This window comes from Phoca vitulina, unplaced genomic scaffold (genome assembly GCF_004348235.1).
Source record: "Phoca vitulina isolate PV1807 unplaced genomic scaffold, GSC_HSeal_1.0 scaffold17, whole genome shotgun sequence".
Taxonomy (NCBI): domain Eukaryota; kingdom Metazoa; phylum Chordata; class Mammalia; order Carnivora; family Phocidae; genus Phoca; species Phoca vitulina.
The window spans coordinates 109,273-131,826 of NW_022589720.1; the positions used below are offsets into that span (position 1 = coordinate 109,273).

At 45.7% G+C, this 22,554-nt stretch overlaps 2 protein-coding genes across 5 annotated transcripts in view; one reads left to right on the plus strand and one right to left on the minus strand.

The window, feature by feature from the left end:
* Window positions 1-2,892: 2,892 nt before the first annotated feature.
* On the minus strand, window positions 2,893-12,244 carry CCDC127 (coiled-coil domain containing 127). 2 transcript variants are annotated; one of them, XM_032415243.1, is made up of 3 exons: window positions 12,013-12,244; window positions 9,820-9,950; window positions 2,893-4,154 (listed from the first exon to the last, which is right to left on the minus strand). In XM_032415243.1, the coding sequence occupies exons 1-3, from the start codon at window positions 12,216-12,218 to the stop codon at window positions 3,493-3,495; spliced, it is 999 nt and encodes a 332-aa protein (XP_032271134.1). In that variant the 5' UTR covers window positions 12,219-12,244; the 3' UTR covers window positions 2,893-3,492. The 2 variants fall into 2 exon arrangements, with proteins under 2 accessions (XP_032271134.1, XP_032271135.1); XM_032415244.1 differs by lacking the exon at window positions 12,013-12,244 and adding an exon at window positions 11,928-12,007.
* Window positions 12,166-22,554, plus strand: part of SDHA (succinate dehydrogenase complex flavoprotein subunit A) — a 30,948-nt gene continuing 20,559 nt past the window's right edge. For 2 of the 3 annotated variants that reach the window (XM_032415241.1, XM_032415239.1), the window contains exons 1-5: window positions 12,166-12,279; window positions 18,625-18,714; window positions 19,733-19,894; window positions 21,802-21,945; window positions 22,223-22,387. In XM_032415241.1, the coding sequence (XP_032271132.1) occupies window positions 12,217-12,279; window positions 18,625-18,714; window positions 19,733-19,894; window positions 21,802-21,945; window positions 22,223-22,387 (624 nt within the window). In that variant the 5' untranslated portion in view covers window positions 12,166-12,216. The remainder of the gene's footprint in view (window positions 12,280-18,624; window positions 18,715-19,732; window positions 19,895-21,801; window positions 21,946-22,222; window positions 22,388-22,554) is intronic. The other variant, XM_032415240.1, reaches the window with a different exon arrangement.

Genomic DNA, 22,554 nt, shown 5'->3' on the forward strand with positions numbered 1-22,554 from the left:
TTCTCCTGAGAGATGATCTGGGTAAACTGTTTAGCAATCAGACTGTTGAACAATCCCATATAGAAATACTCTGTTACATAGTTTAATTAGACATAACTTCCCTTTCCACTTTTTCTTAAGATTTTATTTTGTTAACAGAGACAGAGAGAGCACACAAGCAAGGGGAGGGGCAGAGGGAGAGGGAGAAGGAGCCCGACGCGGGGCTCGATCCCAGGACCCTGAGACCACGACCTGAGCTGAAGGCAGATGCTGCACCGACTGAGCCACCCAGGCGCCCCTAACTTCCCTTTTCAAAAACACACAGGCTCTTTGGTGAACTCTCTTCCCTGTCATAACATCGCATCATTGGTGCGATGTTTGCAGGATTACTTTGTCATCATGAAATCAACCACTTCATCTGTCGGTCCACATATGCATTATAGACACACACACACAAGAAATACATATGAGAATTCTGTATCTGTCTCTATGAACTTTTACAAGGAGGAAAAGCATATTTAACAAATAAATTGAGTGGGATTAATTTACAGAATCACCGCCTGCTTCTTTTTTTATTTTTGGAACATCCTGGTCAATCCTTGAGCCTTCCAACTTTATTCCAAAGTAAAACACGCTGAAATAGGTACTTTCACAGTAAGTACAATTAGAAAGCAGAGGTTGAACCCCCCCCCAAAGCCCCCCACCGCAACCACCGCCCCGTCCTCTTGACTACAGCACAGACAGGCTCCCTCCAGAGACAGGTCCTTTCTCAACCCTGGCCCTTTTATCCTGGAGCATCCTCCTTGCCTTGCTGGCTCAAGGTTTCAGTTACTGAGACCTTCTGGAAAGCAGCCTGGACGAATGATGTTTGACTCCCAAGTCCCCACAAATCCTGCACACATATCAAACAGCTCCTGGCTCCTACTCTCTTTCTCAATTTTAAACCCTTTTAGTTCAATAATGTTCCACTCTAGTGTCACTTAGTCCAGACCTCCTTTGATACACCTGTGAAGTCATCAAATTTCCAACCTAACAAAATCAATGTTAAAAAGATGGATGGCATCAAATTAACCCTCAAATAAACTTGCTAGTAGAAGGCAGCTATGCTATGCAAATACAAACATGGCCCAACATAATTTTCTGTAGCAAGTTTCTGATTTTGCAGTATCAACCCAGTGTCTAAACTGATTTGAATTATCTGAACATAGTTATCGAGCTATTGAAGACTAGGCTCACAGCATGCTGGACATTAGAAAATAGGATGAGGATTAACAATTCACCTTGAAATTTACCTACTAAATGGCTGGCTGAATTTTCCTCATTTTTTTTAAAGATTTACTTATTTACTTTTTAGAGAGAGAGACACGGTGGGGGCGGGGGGGGGGAGGACAGAGAGAGAATCCCTGACACGGGGCTCAAGCCCAAGACCCTGAGATCCTGACCTGAGCCGAAACCAGGAGTCGGCCGCTTAACCCACTGCACCACCCAGGTGCCCCGTGAATTTCCCTCCTTTTAAAGACAAAACCAAGGGGAAAGCATTAGGTGGTTTATCCAAGGGTACCTGGAGAGTCAGTGGAGTAACAGAAACTGAATGGACAGCACTCTAGGTGATACAAATAACCATAGAAACTTTTTAGTTCAGATTTACCTAAGTTATTTTTGTTTGGGTCAAGCAGTGACAGTTGAGCAAAAAGATGACGGGAGGAGCCGCTGGAGAAGAAAAGCATGAAACCATCTTGTGCCGAGCACAGCAGCAAAGAGCAGAGCCCGGGGCGAGGACCCCAGCCCCATGGGGGACCTTTCGGTCTGAGCCGCTTCTTCATCTCTGAAATTGTTGTGAAGATTAAAAACCACATGTGAGCATAAACCATGCAGATCCACTGGGCCATAAGTCCTCAGCATTTTGGTCCCCAGACCAAACCCAGCTCTAATGACATTCCCCTATAATTAGACGTGGAGTTTTTTGTCAGCTTAGTATTCCTAAGTTTGTCTCCCTGCCACAGACAGGCAGGCAGGCCGGGTGGAAACGGGGCTCCAAAGCAGGCGGACCTCAGCGCAGCCGTTGCTGGGCCACTTGCTACCGAGGAACTGCATCTAAGTTTCCAGCACTTCTGGGGCCGCACTGCCCAGACAGCTTCTCCTGGCGACAGGTCCAGCTGCCTCACCTGCACAAGGAGACTGTGGGCCTTCCAAAAGCCTGCTGCAAGGCTGGCCCCTGGATGGCGAGAGGACCTCCCTGCCACCGACCAGGAAGGGCAGCCCACTGTGTCTAAATTTTGTAGTTTGAGAGGATACCGGCTTTCCTTCTGGGATTCTGCAATCTGGGTGCGTGCCAAGCAGAGGATACCCACGTGACCAGCCATCAACATCAGCGCTGGGCTGTCTCTGGGGGTCCCAGGTTGGCGACAGTTCACGCTCCTTGCTGGTGGGGGTGGGTGGGAGGGAGCACTCCCATGACTCCCCGGGGAGAAGACTCTGGAAGCCGCACAGGCTCCTCACTTGCCCCCACGTGCCTTTTCCTCTGATTTTTTTTTTTTTAAAGATTTTCCTTATTTATTTGCGAGAATGAGCAAGTGAGCATGAGCAGAGGGAGGCGCAGAGGCAGAGGAAAGAAGACTCTCCGCTGAGAGCAGAGCTCCACACGGGGCTTGATCCCAGGACCCTGAGATCATGACCTGAACAAAAGTCAGAGCCACCCAGGCGTCCCATTCTCTGATTTTGCTACATATACTTCCCATGTTGGGATTACACGGGGTGGGATTACAGGGGTGACGTGTGAGAGGCTGATTCACCTTAGCTTTGTGAAAAATGGGCAAGTGCCTACCTTTGATCAGTTTGTGGTAAAATGGAGATAATCTATGTAAAAACATTTTATAAAGAGTAAAGAATTACACACATAGGTGGCATTGTTGCTTTTAAATGGCAAGTATTTTTTATTATATGTCATTGCTAATAAATAATAGGTGCTTACTAAATACAGACACAAGCCAAATCCCAAACACATACCAGGGTGTCAACTGGATACAAGGAACACTTTCTCTCCCTTTGGTGGGAGAGATGCTCACACCAGCAAGAAACCTTGATAATGTTAGTATTTTCTGTCCTCATTAGGCAGTTCTATCCATTACCTGACAACTTCTTTTTATAATTCTAGGAGAGAGAAAAGTAATTTGAGGAGAAAACAGAATTTATTTAGGGAGTGATGAAAACAAACAGAAAACTACTTACAGTGACGATCGATACTGTTTTTGACTTTCTTAAAAACAATCTTACCCTACAGCAAAGATATGACGTTATACTGTGCAGCCTAATAAAATGTTACAGCTTAAAAAAAAATCCTCCCAAGAAACTGCATCCTTATAGCTGAAGAGGGCCAAGGAAGAGACCGTGTCCCGCTCAGACGGTGGTGGGAGTGGAAGACCACGCAGCTGGAAGGTGGCTGCGGAAGGAACCGACAACATGGCGATACCCCGGGACGCCACAGCATCACTGAAGATGTACTTCGCTCCCGCCCTACTTCTCTAGGATGGCTTTCTCAACTCTCTTACACTTCTTCAGTTCAACAGTCAGTTCCCAGTATTTGAGATACAGCCACATGAGTCTCCCATTCTGGCGTTTGTTGGTATTCCAGACGTCGCCACAGTATGTGTCGTGCTGAAATATGTCGGTCAGGCCAGCCGCCATCTGCAGCTCAGCGGCAACCGGGTCGGTGGATGCTCGGACCAGTAAGTTCTTCTCGATTTCCAGCCGCCTGCCGCGGGGGAGGAACAGGCTGCAGTAGATGTTCTGTCTTTCCGTAAGAGCGTCTTCAAACTCTTTCAGCACAAGCCTGGCCCTCCTCTGCCAGTCATCTTCCTTCTCCAGGAAGCTCAGATACGCACTTCTCAGGGGCTGCAACTGTCTCTTTTCTTGCATGACCTGAGCCCGCTCCTGTTCCAGAAGCTTCTTTTCTTCTACCAACTTGCGCCCCTGAGAGATAAGGGCTTCTCGGTAACTAGTCGTTCGGTTTTGTTCCTTTTCAAGTTCCAAAGACAAGTGAGCAACTGCACGCCGGTTTTCTGAGATCACGGCATGGTACTTGGCTTCGAGATCCCGCTGGAAAGCAGCTGTTCTCTGACGGTACGCTTCTCTCTCTTTTTCGATTTCTTTCTGGGACTCCCTGGACCAAATCCAACCTGACACGAATAAATTGGGGGAGAAAAACACACTTAATGAGAAGTCAGAGCTGAAGTTTTATAATCTTTATTTTGAAAAAGCATAAAGCAGCTAAGGACAGTATTTCAATAAAATCTTAAGGCCTGAAAGGTACGGGTAACATTTTGTATGAAACCATGTAATAATCAAAATTCTTATCTTAAAATCAGGTAAGGGTCCCCAAGGACAAGTGTGACAAGGTTGCTGACAGTTCCCTTCCAGACTCCTCATCTTCTCTGGCTGAAAAAATCCACCCCTGCTTTCTTTTGCTCTCAAACTCACCACCAATGCCTACTCTGGCCACAGGGCCTCCATGTCCTACTGCCAAGGTTTAAAAGTCAACACTGCTATGCTTCCTGTAACGTTGGCAGGTGATTACAGAACTGAGTGACTGCAAAGTGCATTCAGACCTGCCTGGTCATCTCGCTTCTATTCTGACAGGGGTACATAAAAATAAGGTGGAGGAAGATGTTCAACCTCAAGACATGGCCTGGCTCCCTTTTCCCAAACCAGGGCAACTCGACTCTCACAAACGTGGGGCAGACTGAGGAGCAGCTGGGCCTCTGTCCTCTGCTGCATGCAGAAATCCAGTGCCGGGGAGGCTCCTTTTCCCTCCCCAGCACTCAAGGCGGTGTCCTTGCCATTCGGGTCTTCTTCCCCCGCGTCCCTTGGGAACCATCCTCTGAGGCAGTATTTGCGTGCGCTTGCAAGTCATTTCCACTTGAAGTGCTGCTGCCACCCCAACTCTATAAGCGTGAGACCAAACGCATTCCTTCCTCACCTACAAACAGCGTCTAGTCCCACTGGTAACGGAAACTCGAAAGCACACGTCATCTTCATCTCCTCCTTCCAATGAAGTTCACAGGCAGGGGACTGGCCACTAGCGCAGCAGTTACAGTATCATCTGATAAGCACTGAGAGCTCTGTGAGAAGGGGAGGAAGGAAGGACTAATTCCGTTTGGGGTGCAGTCGGGGAGGGGCTCACGAAAGAGGTGAATGGGAACCAGTCTGCAAAAACGAGGAGCAGCTGGTAGGAAAGGCCCCTCTAGGCAGAATGAACAGGGACAGGAGTGGGCATCACACATCCTGAGCAGACGCTGTCCAGGAGTCGCTGCAGGGCTTCTATCGAGGGGCTGGAGCACGCTCTGGAAGTCAGCAGGCCTGAACAACAGAGGTCCTCAGAGACTCTGGTAAGAAGTGGAAGATCAGAGGTGGGGGTGCAGCAGGGGGCAGAGGAGGCCACTCTTGCCTTAACCCAGGTGTGATCTAACGGAAGTACCACAACTGACACATGGAACAAGTGGCGACCGGTACAGAACACACCGAGCTGCACATCAGACTACATGGTACAGGCTGTGATTACGGGCAAGTCTGGGGTGGGTGGCACTGAATCAGGAAGGCCTCCAGGAAGAGGTGGGACAGAGACGTGACACAGGTGGGGGAGATCACCAAGGACGTGTGCAGAGGAAAGTGTGGAAGCAGAATGGAAAAACCTTAAGTCTGGGTCTGATCCTGGAGAACCCTGCCTTATGACTCTGGGCAAACACAATTGTGCACAGCCCCAGTTTCCTAAGGCAGAGACGAGAGTGGGGGCTCCTGCTTTTGGGGGAATGGAACAGAAGTACTCTTTCCTATTCTTCCTGCTCAGCACAGTCGGAAACCCTGCGTCGTAAGTACAGCAAACCAAGGGGGTTCTTAAAGGTGGAGAACTGCAGGCAGACTGGCAAGGGACCTTGGGACCCAAGGAAGGCTATGGTGGTGAGTCCCCTGGGGTTTCATTTTGCCTCACACTTCCCGGACTTGGAGCTGAAATGCCAATGGTGAAGACTTTCTTTCAAAAAGCCCCAGCACAAGTCTGCTCTCTCTGGCCAAGGGGCTAGGAAGGTGGCCTAGCAAGACAGAAACTTCAACAATAACTACTCCACTCCGGCCAAACAGCAAAGTCACTGTGGTCCCATCCCCATCCATCGGGCAAAGGCTGATGCGAGCCCCTCCTGCTCCCTTGGGGGTGGTGTCAGAGGTGGCCAAGTGGGGAGCAGTAACAAGATCTCCTACCTCTCCCAGGCAGGGAGGAGCATCAGTGGAAACCTAGGGGAGCTGCACCCCCAGCTCCTGCCCAGTGGTAATGAGGGGACCGGAGGCTGAGTGGGGAGCTTGGACTTCCATCCCCACCTGGGAGTGAGGCAGCAGAGCCACCTTTCCCCTGCTAGAGCCCTATCCAAGAAGAATCCACAGAATGTCCGAATAAAAGGTCAGCCTCATAACATAATGCCCCAAATACACAGGTTTCAATTGAAAATCACTCTTCATACCAAGAATCAGAAAGATCTCAAACTGAATGTAAAAAGATAATCAGTAGATGCCAATACCAAGAGTACAGAGATGTTAGGGTTACCTGACAAAGAGTTTAAAGCAGGCATGACAATACAAAGTCTAAGCACAGAAATAGGAGATACAAAAACAAGCATATGAACATTTTGAACTGAAAAATACAATAACTGACACAAAAAAAACCATGATGCTGAAGTAAGTGTGGAGAAGAAAGAACTCTGCCAAAGGGCTAAAATAATAAATCCCATATGAACACAGACATAAAACCCTGAACAAAATACTGCCAAATGTAATTCTACAATACGTAAAAAGGATTATATGGCGTGACCAAGTGGAGATTTGTTTTCAAAGATTTTTTTTTTAAGATTTTTTTTTTTTAAAGATTTTATTTATTTATTTGACAGAGAGACAGACAGCAAGAGAGAGAACACAAGCAGGGGCAGAGGGAGAGAGAGAAGCAGGCTTCCCGCTGAGCAGGGAGCCTGATGCAGGACTCGATCCCAGGACCCTGGGATCATGACCTCAGCCGAAGGCAGACGCTTAACGACTGAGCCATCCAGGCAGCCCAAAGATTTATTTATTTGAGAGAGAAAGTGCATGCGAGCGGGGAGAGGGGCAGAGGGAGAGGATCTTCAAGCAGACTCCCTGCTGAGCACAAAGCCACAGCCTGACATGGGGCTGGATCCCATGACCCATGATCAAATCAATCAATGTAACCAAACATATGAATAGTCTAAAGAAGAAAAATCACATGATCGCATCAACTGATACAGAAAAACATTTGGCAAAACTCAACACCCACTGGTGATAAAAACTCAAAAAAAAAAAGAAAAACTGAGGGGAGCTTCCTTGCCTTGATAAAGAACAGCTATGAAAACCCACAGCTAACGTCGCCTTTAACGGTGAAGACCGAATGCTCTTCCTGTAAGATGGGAACTTCTCAGTGGAGGCCTGGAGATGTCAGCCAGTGCAAGAAAAGGAAAAGGAAACAAAAGACAAACAGATCGGAAAGGAAGAAAGAAAACCTAAGTCTCATACATTATACTAAAAAAAAAAAAATTAACTCAAAATGGATCATGGACATGGAAAACTAAACTTTCAAGAAACAATGTGGGGGCGCCTGGGTGGCTCAGTTGGTTAAGCGACTGCCTTCAGCTCAGGTCATGATCCTGGAGTCCCGGGATCGAGTCCCGCATCGGGCTCCCTGCTCAGCGCGGGGTCTGCTTCTCCCTCTGACCCTCTTCCCTCTTGTGCTGTCTCTCATTCTCTCTCTCAAATAAATAAATAAAATCTTAAAAAAAAAAAAAAAAAGAAACAATGTGGGACAGAACCTTCAGGATCTAGGGCTAGGCAAAGAGCTGCAGGAGGAAAAGCATGACCCATGAAAGAAAAAACTTGAACTTCATCAAAATTAAAACCTTTGCTCTGCGAAAGCCTCCATTTAGAGAATAAAAAAACCAGTTACAGAGTGGAAAAAGATACTGGCAAACTAGATATCCAACAAAATACTAGAATCTAGAATGTAGTAAAAAACTCTGAAAACTCAACATGAAAACACAGTATAATTAGAAAATGGCCGAAAGACAGGAACAGACATGTCGTGGAAGAGGCTATACCAATGGCAAATAAGAATGTGAAAACATGTTCAACGTTATTAGCTATTAGGGAAATGCAAATTGAAACCACAATGGGTGTAAAATAAGAACAACAGTGGCCTCACCAAATGCTGGTGAGGCTAACAAGAAAATGGATCACTCACACACTGCTGATGAGGATGCAAAATGGTACTACCACTCGGGAAAACGTTTTGGCACTTTCTTAAAAAACTAAACATCGACTCCCATGGAGGCTGACAAGATCAGGTAGTTTTTTTGATTCAGCAATCTGCACAGTGCCTGCTTCTAGGTCAGAGACTGGGCAGATCCAAACCCAGTCCTAAGGGTGTTGCCACTTAGAAGCTCACCAGCCTGCCACCTTGCAAAGCTCTCCTAACCCTTGGAACCACTACCTATTGCCTATGGCTAGGGTGATGAACTTGGTGAGGGAATTGGAAGGCTTAAGATTACACTGACTAACAATGATTAATTAGTTTTGAGGCTGGGACAAGCCCCGTGGCAACTCTCACCATTCCATTTCCTTTCCAAACTCTAGCTTTTATAGCCTTTCATAACAACCTTTACTTTTGAGGTTCTTGCCTCCTTGGACTTTTGAAATGTTGCTTTCTGTCCCTGAGAAGGGTCAATGAATATTTTGTATTTTCTTCTTGGTTGTCTTGCTTAGGTAGCATGATCACCGAAAACTTTTATCTTTGCATTCTTATAAAGAGTCTCCAAAAATCTTTTACTACATAGTTTAGAATTTATATTGCCAAGGGGCACCTGGGTGGCTCTTGGCTTTGGCTCGGGTCATGATCTCGGGGTTGTGAGATAGAGCCCTGCGTTGGGCTCCACACTCAGTGAGGAGTCTGCTTGAGATTCTCCCTTTCCCTCTGCCCCTCCCCACATGCGTGTCCCCCCATAAATAAATACATAGAAATTATATTGCCAAATATCGGTGTAAACTAGTCTCCTGGCACAGTCTACAGTAAAGGCAGATAAATGAACAGTTGATAAATGCTACTCTCTTCATCCTTCACTTCTTCTGAGGTAAGCCTATTGACCTGAGAAATCTAAGCACATAAAAAAACACTCCATAAAAAGTATCACTGCAAACAGACGGCAGCTTGTGATTTTCTTCCATTCAATTATTCAGTTTCTCATATTCGTAAGTGTCAATCCAAAACTGTGGGATATGACAAAATATAAAACTAATTCCTGAACATCAGAAAATTATCATGTAGTAGAAAATAAAAGCTAAGGGCTGGAATAATTGTAACGGACCAGTAACTGGTAATTTCCCCAAAGTCAATTCAAACTAGAGAGAAGCTGGCCAGGTGAGCAGAGGTTTTAAGACTGATTCCCTAAACATTAAACAGATGACCAAACTGGTTTTCTTTTACACCTATTTTATTCTTCCCTGTCAGTCCTGATGAGGGCAACTGAACCAAGAGAGCTCCTTTCAGAAAAGTGAAGTCTGGAAAGGAGCTAATAGTTACTAAAACCCACTCCACACAAAGTATCTTGTTTTATTTAGCCCTCACAATGCTTCAATGGATAGGGAAACTAAGGCTCAAGGGGTTAAGTAATTTGCCTAGGACTCACTGTATGGGATAACACTAGGATGTACACTTGCATCTGTCAGGGTCCAAAGCCCAAGGTTTTTGGGATCCACACTTTCAGCCCCCCAAATGCAAATGTTAGGAAAACCATGACTTACGAAAAGCAGCCAATCCCAGCATTGGAACCAATAGGGCATAATTCCATCTGCTTCCATCACCCCCATCAGCCCTGGAATTAGGCCGGATATTCCAATTTGGGGGGTCATTTAAGTTATTCATGGAGATGTACCTTGAAGTAAATAATAAAACCATTAACCATATAAAAGGAACAAAATAAATGTCACAATTGTATCATCTACTTGGCTCAGTATGAGCCACATAGCACTGAGCCTTACAGGATTAAAAGAAAAAAAACAAGGCCTCAGACAATAGCCACTCATGATACAGTTGGAGAGAGAAAGAGGTTTCAAATAAGTGAAATACAAGTAAAGTGATGTTAAGATCTCTAATATAAACAAGCTTCACAGTATGGTTGTATACAAAAATACGTAAATAGCAAGGCACGAAAGCACTGGCCCTCAGGAAATGGCAAATGACATGGAGAGGCCATGGAGAGGCCCAGGCAAGCGGTGTGTGGCGGAGATGGGGACAGTGCTAGGAAGGCTCTCATGCCTCCTGACTTTGGTGGCATGAACACCATAATTACAGATGTTTCTGCTTAAAGCTCATGCTGTATCTCAGTAACTAGGCTGGGGTCTAATGTTAACATGAACTTACCAATTTACTAAGTACCTGCACTAGGTTGGGCATTTTCACAAAATAGAGCAATGAGACTTTCAGCTTATTTCTATGTGATGGCCACAAATAAAACACACTGATTAGAAAAGAAATAATCAGGGGCGCCTGGGTGGCTCAGTCGTTAAGCGTCTGCCTTCGGCTCAGGTCATGATCCTAGGGTCCTGGGATCGAGCCCCACATCGGGCTCCTTGTTCGGCGGGAAGCCTGCTTCTCCCTCTCCTGCTCCCCCTGCTTGTGTTCCCTCTCTCGCTGTGTCTCTCTCTGTCAAATAAATAAAATCTTAAAAAGAAAAGAAAAGAAAAGAAATAATCAAGGCTTACATAACAAAAAAGGAATCCAATTCAATTTTGAAAAATTTTAATAGGGTTTTCAATAAACACTTAACATCTAGAAATATAAAATTCTAACTGGCAATAAAGAAATGCCAAAAATATTATGTTAAGGAGTTTGTGGTAACTATACAATAAAAAATTAGTTCTGAAAGTACTAAACTGCAAACTCTCAATGTAGGTCTGTGAAGAATGGTTTTCATTTCCTCCAAGCCAATGAAGTCCACTTAAGGGGCATAGGGCCTGTGGAAACACAATTCTAAGAAAAGCAACCTAATCCTAAGTAAGACAAAGGGTTATACACAATTATAATCTTTCTTTCCTTATTTAACACTAGCAAAGATTTGGAAACAACCTAAATGTCAATAAAATATGGGTGCCTGGGTGGCTCAATTGGTTTAAGCGACTGCCTTAGGCTCAGGTCATGATCCCAGGGTCCTGGGCTCTTTGCTCAGTGGGGACCTGCTTCTCTCTCTCTCCCTCTGCTGCTCCCCCTGCTTGTGCTCGCTCGCTCTGTCAAATAAATAAGTAAAATCTTAAAAAAAAAGTCAATAAAATAAGAGTGGATGGATCATTGTAAATTTAAATTAACTCACTAAAATATTTCTAAATTATATTGCACACAATTGTGCATGAGAAAGATCCTAACAATACAATACGAAACACAGGAAAGTGAACAGTTTATTTCCCATGCCACTTCGTCCCACAAAAGATTCCAGGTACCTTACGTAAAACACACGAAGAACAAAAATACTTCGTGGACCAGAGGCGGAATCAAGCGAGTCAGTGAAGACACAGCCCGGGAAGCTGAACCAGACCCTCACCGGGTCATCCGCCCGTATCCACCGCTGGGGCTCCCAGTGTCAGCAGGGCGCCCGCCCCCACCCCAAAACCCGGGCCGGCGCCCGGACCTATCCCAGACCCAGCCCCCAGCCCTCCCGCCCCCCGACCCACCCCCCGGAGCCCCCTAACACAACTCGGCGCCCTGACCTACTCCGACCCAGTCCCAGAACCCCCGAACACGGCCCGGCGCCCTGACCTATTCCGACCCCCTACCCACCCGCGGCCCTCCCGAACCTACACCCATTCCCCCCGACTTCTCCCTAGGCCCCCGACCTACCCCTAGCCCCCAGACCTACCCCCGGCCCCTCCGGAACACCGCACAGGCCCTGGCCACAGCCCAGGCCCTGGCCCGGGACGAACTCGGCCCCGCCCCCGACCTACCCCCGGCCGGGGAGCCCCGGGCCCTGGATCCCCTCAGCACCACTGTCCGCCGGTCCTGTGCGCAGGCGCAATGCTTCACCACCCACTCGGGGGTCCTGGCTTGGTGCGCAGGCGCGGTGTCCCCGCGTCCCGGCCCGGGCGCGGCTAGATGCGCAGGCGCAGTCTGGCGCGGAGGCTGGTGGGACAGCGCCCTGGAGGACAGACATGTCGGGGGTCCGGGCGGTGTCTCGGCTGTTGGGCGCCCGGCGCCTGGCACTGACCAGGGCGGTGAGTCGGCGCCGCGGGGCGGGCAGGGCGCGGGGGCCGAGGTGGGGGTAGGACGGTCCCCGCAGGGCGGGGCGGACGCTGAGTTGCCCCGGCCCGGGGAGGGTCTGCGGGCCGGTGCGGGGAGGAGGTCGCCCGAGAAGTGGGGCCGACCCAGAGGGCAGCCGGACGTTTTCAGAAGCCCGTCGGGCTGCGTCCGGATGAAGGTCATGACCCCGCGTGCCGCCCTGGGGCCGCTCCCCCTTCCTGGGATCCCTGCCTGGGGTCTGGGGGCCTCGCAGATTAGCGTCGCCGCAGCCCGAGTCTTCAGCGCGTGGGGAGGCGTGTTTGGCCAAGGTCACTCGGACAGGTAGCGGCCCATGGGTGCCCCGGGCCTCGGAATCCAAAGGCGCCCTTAGACCTCGGGCGGAGGCGGGCCCATGACCGCAGGCGCGCGCTGGCTGGGAGGTCCCAGGCGGGGTCGGTGGGAGGCACGTCCGGCACCCGCGCTTGGGCTTCCTCTTAGTGGTTCGCAGAACCGAGCCGCCTTCGGGGAAAGCGTAGACCTGGCAGTAAGTTTAGGGCCTTGGTTCTGGTTTTTGTGTGGTGGCGTTTTGCGCGCTTTTTAGAAAATCAGACGGAGAATGCCAGCACTCTGACCGCAAAACCACGTTTGGGCGAGGACGCCGGGAAGTTTGGTTTCCCGTGCTCTGTCAGGGGAGGCGGGTGGAAGGTGCCTGGAGTGCTCGGACTCCGGGCAGCGGTGCATGGGCGCCGGGGGGAAGACTTCCTCGAGCCCTAGCTACGGGATTGTGTCACGTGTGCTTTTTCCAGGGACGCCTTCAGAATCCATCTTTTCGGGTTTTATTGAGGCACAGTAAACTTAGAGGGTTTAGTTATTTGGGTTCTTTTAAATGATCCTCCCGCCTACTTGCTCAGTAATGTAATTACAGAGTGAAAATCCCAATAGGAACCCAGGCACTCAACAATACTGACTTGACTTGTGCCTGTAATTATACCTGCAATTTTCTCCTTTTTGAAATACAAATATTAAAAGTTAAATGTGAGAAGGTGTAGTCAGCCATCCTGCCAACACCAGAGAACAGTTTAAATGCTTTCACGTGTTGCTGTTTACTGAGCAGAGGTCCCCACTCTCCAACCCCCGTCTTGGGCTCTAAGACGCAAAGGATGGAGGGAGCCCACAAGTGGGAAGTGGAGTCTTTGGTCAGTGGGGTATTTTTAGTCAGGCGTCCCTGAGCAGACTGACTTACAGGTGCTTCCTACTTGTTAGGTGAAGTAACTCATTGGTAATTGGTGGTGGTTGTGGAGAAGAGCTAAATAGGTCTAATCCCCAGTCACCCCAGACTGGTGCTCCGGGGTCCTTGTGCAGACTGCACCCCTCCGGCCTGTGGAACTTGCTTCACTCACGCACCACCTGCCCCTTGTCAGTTTATGAAAAGATTGTTGTCCTTGAAGCTGGACTAGAAGAGTTCTAGCTCTGAGCTTTCGGCTCAAGAGGTCAGGTGCATAAACCTCTCCTTTTGTGTTGGCTTGATTTCAAGTGATCTTGGTTGAATCGCTGTTAGCTGCCGGCACTTTCCCTTCATTATCTCCTTGAATTTTCACCACAGTCCTTTATTTAGGGACTTGTGAACATGAGGGCAAGAAACGGCAAAATTGAACCACCACTTAGGCCTACTAGAAGTTGGTCTTGGGTTTTTAAAAAAGTTTTTTTTATCTTGATGAAGATAGCTTTTCCCATCCCAAGCAGTATATTTAGTGGAATTTAGGATTGTCAGAAACAAAAGCATCCAATTAGCAGAACAAAAAAAGAAATGTATGATCACCACCTGAGAAATGTGCATGGAGAGTACATGAGAATAATTTGAACAAAATCCACAGAGAATTTTTCTTTATCTCATTTTGTTTAATTCTGTGGTGTTTCCAAGTCATTTTATATTTACAGCTGCTTTCAAGTTGCAAAATTATCAAACCTATTTTGCCTTTGTTTCATTTTTAGTTACCCTAATGCACTGACACAATTTGCAGACTGTCCTAGTTTACTGAAAAGAAAAGTAAAACTGAGGATCTGAGATAGTTACTGGTTAACTCCTTCAGATGAGATTTCGCAAGTTCTTTAACATGAAAAAATCCAAAGTACTGTTCTAGAGTAAGTCAGATTCTTTTCTTTGAATGTATTATTTGAATATGTTTTAATGGAGTATCTAGAATTACATTATTTAGGCCATTGTAGTAACCTTTCGTTTTGCTTCTTGGGGTAATTACACTGCAGTGGCATTCAGTTCTGCATTCTGTGTGATGTTTTTCTTGCTTCGCTTGAAAAATTATGGCTTGGTTTTGATATGTGATCTGGATATGCATCTTATTTTGGAGTCGCAGAGATTTTTCCAAAGGCTCCTTACCTGGGGCAATGTACAAAATCTGGTGCCAGCCAGGCAGACCTGAATCCAGACCTTGGGTAGACTCCCTTTCTCTGTGGGCTTAATGAGGATTCTGTGAGATAACCCGTGAAGCTCTTGTGTGGTGCTCATCCGAGCCACAGCCTACGGCCGACAGCCTGTGCTTGGTAATCTTGTGAACTGTGTTTTAAGAATCCCTGTTTTAAAAACCTTTAAATTTTTGATGAAAATAATTACACATAGTTAAAAAAAAAGCCAAGGAATACAGAAGGCTTTATAAATGAAAAGGAGTAAGACCCTTTCCCTCCCCAGACCTGTTCCGCAGTGGAATCAATTCTAAATTGTTTCTGTTATTGGCCCCTGGTGTTTACCTCCATTTTTCTAGCTAATATGCAGGTGTATTTTTGTCCATTTTGGACATTGCCTTGTGCTGCTAAATGAAGATTTAGTTCACGCTCCTTTATTGGCTGCTTTTTCTGATTGTATAGATGCCTTTCTTGTTCATGATTTGTAGGTGCATGTTATTAGATGAGGACTCCCTACTTTGCTAGACGTCACACTTCTTTTCACTTTTTTCTTCCTTTTACTGTCTAATTCATTCACCTGTGCTTTCCTGCCATTAAAAGGTCTAAGTGTTTTTTTAATTCTACCTCTGAGGTAGATTTCCTCATTCTTCTCTATGTTGTCCTGTTTGATAGTTTTACTTCAAAAAAATGTTAAGTGACACAAAAAGAGTTTTATCTAAAGACAAATTGGGTTAATATTGGGCTCTACAAATTCTAAAATTGTTCCTCAAATCCGATTTAGATGAAAAGCTAGTAGTCTGTTTTCCACAGATAGTGTGATAATTTGTTAAAGATTTCATTATAATAGCTGCCAGTGTTTAAGCTAGGCATGTGTGCGTGTCTGTCCTTATTCAGCATGAACATCCTAAAAAGAAGAAATACTTAGGGAATCTGTTTCTATTTTATTTTTTTTATAGTTAACTGAAGCAGGTAAGTTTATAATCAGAACAAAATGGGATTGATTAGGAAAACCTGTATGTAAGAGATGCTTTACAGTATAATACATCCTTTTCATGTTGATTATTGTCATAGGATTTGATACATATGATTCAGTTTTCTGAATTAAAATTGTACAGGTGGTCATAAGGTCTGGAAACAGACAAATATAATAGTTTACTGATACTCCAACAAATGTTCAGTGATTGTGCTGTTCCTCGCTAGAAATTCATAGTTCAACAAACTTGTGCAGAAGTTCACTGAACAATGTGCACTGAAGGGGTATTTCCATCAGTCCTTGTACGTCCATCTACAGTGCATTGCCTAAGGTGATTTGTGTGTCTCATTTTTCACTGAATGAACTTGTGCCCTTAGAATACTCGAGATGTAATCAAGGAAGAACTGTATGTTGTCTGTGTCTCCGGACTGTGTGATCACCCATATGTATATATTTTTTTAAGTTTCACGTACTATAAGTCTTATAAACATCTTTGCTTTTCATATTATAGCAAGAAAAATGTGAATACCAAAAACGAGAGAACGGAAAGACAAAAATTGATTTATTTGGCCTTTAAATTCCACACTACAACATTTTACTGAAAATGAAGTGATTTTTAATCTGTACATTAGAGACTCTCTAAATGATACTCGGGATGTTTTACGAGTTTGGTTTTAAAATACATTTGAATTTACAGCAGGTCTTACATACAATGATTTCAGTCCATCAGGCACTCCAGAATACAATGTGGAGGTATAAGTTATATGATGACTTCTTGATAGTCCAAGGGGATAAAGACCTTTTACAAGGGGCACCTGGGTGGCTCAGTCGGTCAAGCGTCTGACTCTTGGTTTCAGCTCAGGTCATAATCTCAGGGTCCTGAGATCAATCCCCATGTGAGGCTCCCCGCTCGTGCACATACACTCTCTCTCTCTCTCTCTAAAACAAAAATTTTTTTTAAAAAGACCTTTTCAGATATGGAAAGAAATTACTCTTTCTACAGTATTAACTGCTAAAAGCTACTCTCCTTTATAGATGACAACATTATTGTCAGTTTCGTATGCTTTTACTTTATAAAGAACGCCTAGAGGAAGAAATTTCTGGAGGTTTTCCCAGATACATACAGCTACATTTTTTGTCGTGCTTACAATAGCTGCAAAGTATGGCCCATCCAGATCCAGATTCTTATGATCAAAGGCCTTCATAATTGCCGCCTCCATATACTCTTTGAGGTTGGTCAAATTCATAACGATTCCTGGAACGGGATCAGTGTCTCCATGTACTGTCACCACAACTTTATAATTGTGCCAAAGGCCATTTGGATTGTTGCATTTCCCAGTTTCAAGTTTTCTTCATTACTCAGATTTGCTGTGGAGCCAGTGGGTCTCCTGAAGGAGATGAGGTGGGACAGGTGCCCTGCATTCATGGCCTCACCTCCCCACTCGGCTGGCAGGGGGCACTCACTGTTTCTATTTTAATTTCAGTTTGGTATTGCAAAATGTACTGTTCTTTTTGGAACTGTTACGTTTATATTGTACTTTATAAAATTTTCAAGAACTTTTGTATTAAAATTCTTTGACTTAGTTCTTTAAGATGTGATTTTACCAATTTTAAAATTATACTAAAGCAAGAATATTCTTTTTAGTTTTTAAATTCATTTTCTGAAAGAAAAAATTGGCTTATGTCTATTAAAACAAATGTATTTAAAGTTGAAATTGGAGAATTCAAGAATATTGCTTTTATCTGTTCAGATTACTTAGAAATCCAACAAATTTCTTTGTAATTGGAGTATTAGCATAAAGTCAGCTATTTGTGACAGCCATCATTTTGTCTCAGAGCTGGAGGAAGCCAAGAGGTCAGAGCCACCTGCGATTTTCAAGTGGCCAAGCCCTGCAGCCTTGGCCTGAGTCCCTTAATCTTAGAAGGAAGTCCTTCAGTTCAAAACTGTTCAGTTAGAGTTCATTTTGTATTTTGCCCTATTCTCCTTCCTGTATTCCCCACTTGTTGGTCCTACGGAATAATTTTTTTTTTTTTTTTTTTTTTTACCCCACAGAATAAGTAACGTCTCTTCCAAATTGCAGAATACTTGAAGACATTGTTAAATGTACTTAATTTCTAAAACTGTTCTTTATGAGATTGCCAAAACTTCATTTTATCAGTAGTCCTCTCAAATGCAGTCCTCAGAATGGAAAGAATGTGGCCTCCCTCATGCTGGGCTGTGATTTCATTAATACCCGTTTTCTTGAGTGTTTATAGGGTGGGACATTTAAGCCAAAACTTGGAGAGTTGTAGCCAGTGAAAGGCCCAGAGACAAGTGTCCAGACAGAGGGAACAGCACTGCGGAGTAGGACAGATGGGGGGTGTGCCTCGAGCCCAGCACAGATGTGGAGCGGGGGGGAAGCAAAACTGTGGGTGTCTCTGGGCCTGGGGTCCTCGCATTAACAGTGAAGGACTGATCCCACTGGTGCCTAGGTGTCACAACAAGCAGTAAAGCCTCTTCTAGAAAATGGATCTCCCGATACACTGCCCAGTGCCTTTTCCAGTGAACCACACAGCCTTGCAGACATGTGGTGCTCTAGGGTGAAGAGGGTTATGATGGATACAGTAAAAGTGCTTCATTGTTTGCAAACTACCACTTTCGCAAAAATAGATGTCTTTCCCTTATTCTCCATGAAGAACCCTAAGTTAAGAAGTTAACGTGAAGTTGTGCCTTTTCCTCTCTGAGTCTGTGAGTGTCCTGTTTGGAAACAAGCTTCATTTAGAAGGGTTTTTCCTGGGTGCCAGGTCCTTGCCATGTGGGCCTGCCCTGGGTCCTTACCCTTCAGGGTTAAGTAGAGGACCCCAGCTGAGCTGTCCAGATGAAGGGGGAGCACCTGGGTACTTGAAAAGGTTCATGACTTAAGGGGAAATTTTGATGGCTAATCCTGTTCCATCTCTATCTGTGTCTCAGCAGTGGCCAGCAACATGGCAGACAGGCACCCGAAGTTTTCACTTCGCTGTTGATGGGAATAAGAGGTCTTCTGCTAAAGTTTCAGATTCAGTAAGTTCACAACTTTTTGTTTGCTTATAAATGACATCTTTGGCTTACAGGAGTAATGATCTATACCAGTTTTCAGTATATTGGAATAATACACAGTTCCTATTTAAAGGAAAATATTCTCATTCCAATGATGCTCCAGTTATTTTTAGTGTATAGTACTTAATTGTGGTACAAATGTAAGCACAGTCATCAACCCTTTTTGCTTGTACTTCATAGGTATCTATAAACCAGAGTAAAAATTAAGTCAGAGCAGCAAAATAATAAATAACAGATGAACATTATTTAGTGACGGATGACATAGGACCATGAAGCCAGTCATGTGTAGGCTCTTTGTGTTTACTGGTCCCGTTCTGTTCTCTGCCGAAGACACATTTGTTTACAAGTTCTTTTCTCATTCCTCACAGTAGTTACTGAATGCTAGTTGGCACCTTCTCAATCAAACACAAACATGGTCCTAAAACAAGGTCCCAGTCCTCGGTGCTGAGGTGGTTGCCCAGATGGACTGGCAATGTGCTTACCTAAATGAAACACCATATTAACACTGTCATAAGAAACTTGCTGATCACAGGTGGAGAATCACGATCTACACTGCATTATGAGCTTAGATTCGTATAAGCATAACCTATGTATATATTGCTATAAACGTAAAAAGATAAAGAATATATTTGAATAGAAAAGCCATATTTAGAACTAACATTCTGATTTGTGTTGTTGCTTTCCTTTGCTCCTGCAGTTCTTTGCTTTGAGGCTGTACCTCTTAAGCATTTCACCTCGTGGTGGGTTTCCTAGGTGCCAGGATGAGTGCTCTCCTTTTGGCAACTCTGTGTTGGCCCTGTCAGTGTGGGCTGCCCCACAGGGTGGAGGCCCCTCTTTGCTGCAGCTGCTCTTTTGTTGCTCCTTCCGTTTCTCTGCGCTCTTGAGCTGCACCCACAGTCCCTGGCTGACAGGTGAATTGTTCCTTTCCAGATCTCTACGCAGTACCCAGTAGTGGGCTGACAGGTGAATTGTTCCTTTCCAGATCTCTACGCAGTACCCAGTCGTGGACCATGAGTTTGATGCAGTGGTGGTAGGCGCTGGAGGGGCAGGCTTGCGAGCTGCATTCGGCCTTTCCGAGGCTGGGTTTAACACGGCCTGCGTCACAAAGCTCTTTCCTACCAGATCACACACCGTTGCGGCCCAGGTAAGAGAAGGGGGCTCCCTGAGTGGTTTTGGCACCTGCGCAGCAGTGAGGTCTCCTGCCACAGGCCTCCTTCCCACCACACTCCAGCCACGTTTGTCTTTTTCTGCTCCTTGCACCCATTTGCTCACTCAGCTTGGGGGTCTGTGCCCACACTGCCACCACCCCCACTGCCAGAGCCGCTTCTGGGGCCTCTTACCACTCTCTTCTGCTCCAGTCACACTCAGGTCTTCTCTGAGCACCCACCTAGACCCCCTGCCCACACCACGGTTTGTCTTCACTGTACTCTTCCCAATCTGAAATGAGCGTCTCTGGACTTGCTGCTGTTGGCCCCGGATCTCACGTTTACTGCCGCAGCCTCGGTGTAGGCCTTGTTATAAATATGATGGTGATGGCACGAGTGTGTAGGATAAAAGAACATTGGCCTTTAAAAAGCTCAGAATTTAGGGAAGAAGATAAAAGTAAGGTGAAATGTTACACAGGGACTTTATAACTTTGTTTTTTTTCTTGGCATACTGTGGGTAGTACCCTGGTTGAGTATTCCAAAAGCATACTGGACTGTTTTTTCCAGTATTTGGAACACATTTCCTTATAGAGATAGCAGAGAATGTGGTGACTTTCCAGGACCCAGTAAAAGCCACCCTAATTACTGCTGTAGCCTGTATTCAGTGTCCAGCAACATTCTTCAGGCACTTAATTGCCCAGATAACTTTGTCCTCAAATGCTGTTTTGTACACTGAAAAAATAAATAATATATACCTTTGGAGAATTCATTGTCTAAAAGGAAAATATGGATGTAAACGTAATTATAAATAATGTAAAATAATAAGGTGTTCAGATAATGCAGTATTCAATAAAAAGAGTGAGAAATGGATAGCTTAGCTTGAATGCAGATTCTAGAGAAAATAGGTATAATTGGGGGAAGGATAAGACCGGTGGGGCCTGGAGAGTCTAAAGTGTGCTTCTGCAGGGACGCCTGGCTGGCTTTGTTATAGAACATGAGCCCCACATTGGATATAGAGATCACTTTAAAAAAACAAAACAGTACTTCTAGGGATTCTGGGAAGACTAGCTGTCTGTGCCCCTGATTTTTACTAACAGTAGCAGTAAATAGCATCGGTGCACGCACCGGGCCAAGTATTTTTGTGTTATTTTGAACTAGGTTTTCTCTATTCTGCCACTACTCTGGTACTTCACATTTTTAATCAGGATTGTGTCTGGGTTTATAATTGAAGGGGTTGGAGAAGGAGGAGGAAGTAATTTGGTAACTTTTGCTGCATGTCTATTACAGGATTCCTGGCTCTGTGCTAGTGATACCTTTCCTGGGAACTAAACATAATGGGAAATTGAGGCCCAGTAGCACCAAGTGGGAAAAGAGTTCCAGCGTGGGTTGCTTGACTCAAAAGCTGTGACTGAGGAACAGTTGGAAAACAGAGGGGGAAGTTCTGTGTGCCTATACTTGTGAAAAAGAGAGGAGTACTCCAGTTTTGAGTTGGGAGAGGAAAAGTGCGAGCATTACGTTTGTCCCCGTACCGCCGTGTTCTGTGACTCTGAGTTCAGAGTTCATTCCTTGGCAGTAAACACTTCTTGTCTTTAACACATTCCCATAAATACCACTGGGAACATTTTGTCATAAAATTATCCCAGATTTACTGAGTACCTTGTATGTGCCAGGTTGGGAAGTGTTGAGCGTTGCACGTATAACCTCACTTAACCCTCCAGACAACTCTTAGGGAAGGGGACTGAGGCTGAGGGAGGTCTTGTAACCGGACCACAGTCAGGTCCCTTACAGACATGTCAAAGCAGTTGGCTTTCTCTGAACCCAGTTCTGGGACGGGGGCAAAGGATGAGCCTGGAAGATGCCACTGGGGCTCCTCCTTGTAGCTTGTAAGGTTGCTCTCTGTTTGCAGGGAGGGATCAATGCTGCTCTGGGGAACATGGAGGAAGACAACTGGAGATGGCACTTCTATGACACCGTGAAGGGCTCCGACTGGCTGGGGGACCAGGACGCCATCCACTACATGACGGAGCAGGCTCCTGCTTCCGTGGTAGAGGTAGTACCTTCACGTGGTCTAATACAAGAGGGAGGTTGAGGCAAATGTGGTCAGCTCAAAGAAGGGTAATGAGTGGATGGAACAAGGGAAATCTTTTCTGTCATTAACCATTCAGTTCATTTAATAGCAAAGTTTTTCTCTTTTCCGAAGTGTTCAAATTTTCATAGAATGTATTGGTTTGGGGTTTGCAGGTTTATGTTGAAATTGTTTAGTGTAAAGTAGCCATGAATGTCTTGATTCCTTCAAAGTACCAGGTGTTCGTTTTTATATTTCACAGCTGGAAAATTATGGCATGCCATTTAGCAGAACTGAAGATGGGAGGATTTACCAGCGTGCTTTTGGCGGACAGAGCCTCAAGTTTGGGAAAGGCGGGCAGGCCCACCGGTGCTGCTGTGTGGCGGACCGCACTGGCCACTCACTGCTGCACACGTTGTATGGAAGGGTGAGGCTGCCCTGGGTGCGCAGGGTGACGACACGGTCTGGTTAGGCCGGGCGTATGGTGATGAGCTGGAAACAGGCCACCCTGGGGACAGGTCAGAATGTCAGCGTGTCAGCTCCGGGGTCACTTAATAAACAGCAGAGGAACTTGGTAGGATGTGTATAGTAATT

Excerpts from the sequence above, each read along its gene's own strand:
- CCDC127 (XM_032415243.1), bottom strand. The coding sequence starts at position 12,218 with ATGTCTGTCCTCCAGGGCGCTGTCCCACCAGCCTCCGCGCCAGACTGC. Across the intron at positions 9,951-12,012 it reads CCGGGGCTCCCCGGCCGGGG|GTACATCTCCATGAATAACT; the intron begins GTAGGTCGGGGG and ends ATTTACTTCAAG. Across the intron at positions 4,155-9,819 it reads GCTGGGATTGGCTGCTTTTC|GTTGGATTTGGTCCAGGGAG; the intron begins GTAAGTCATGGT and ends TATTCGTGTCAG.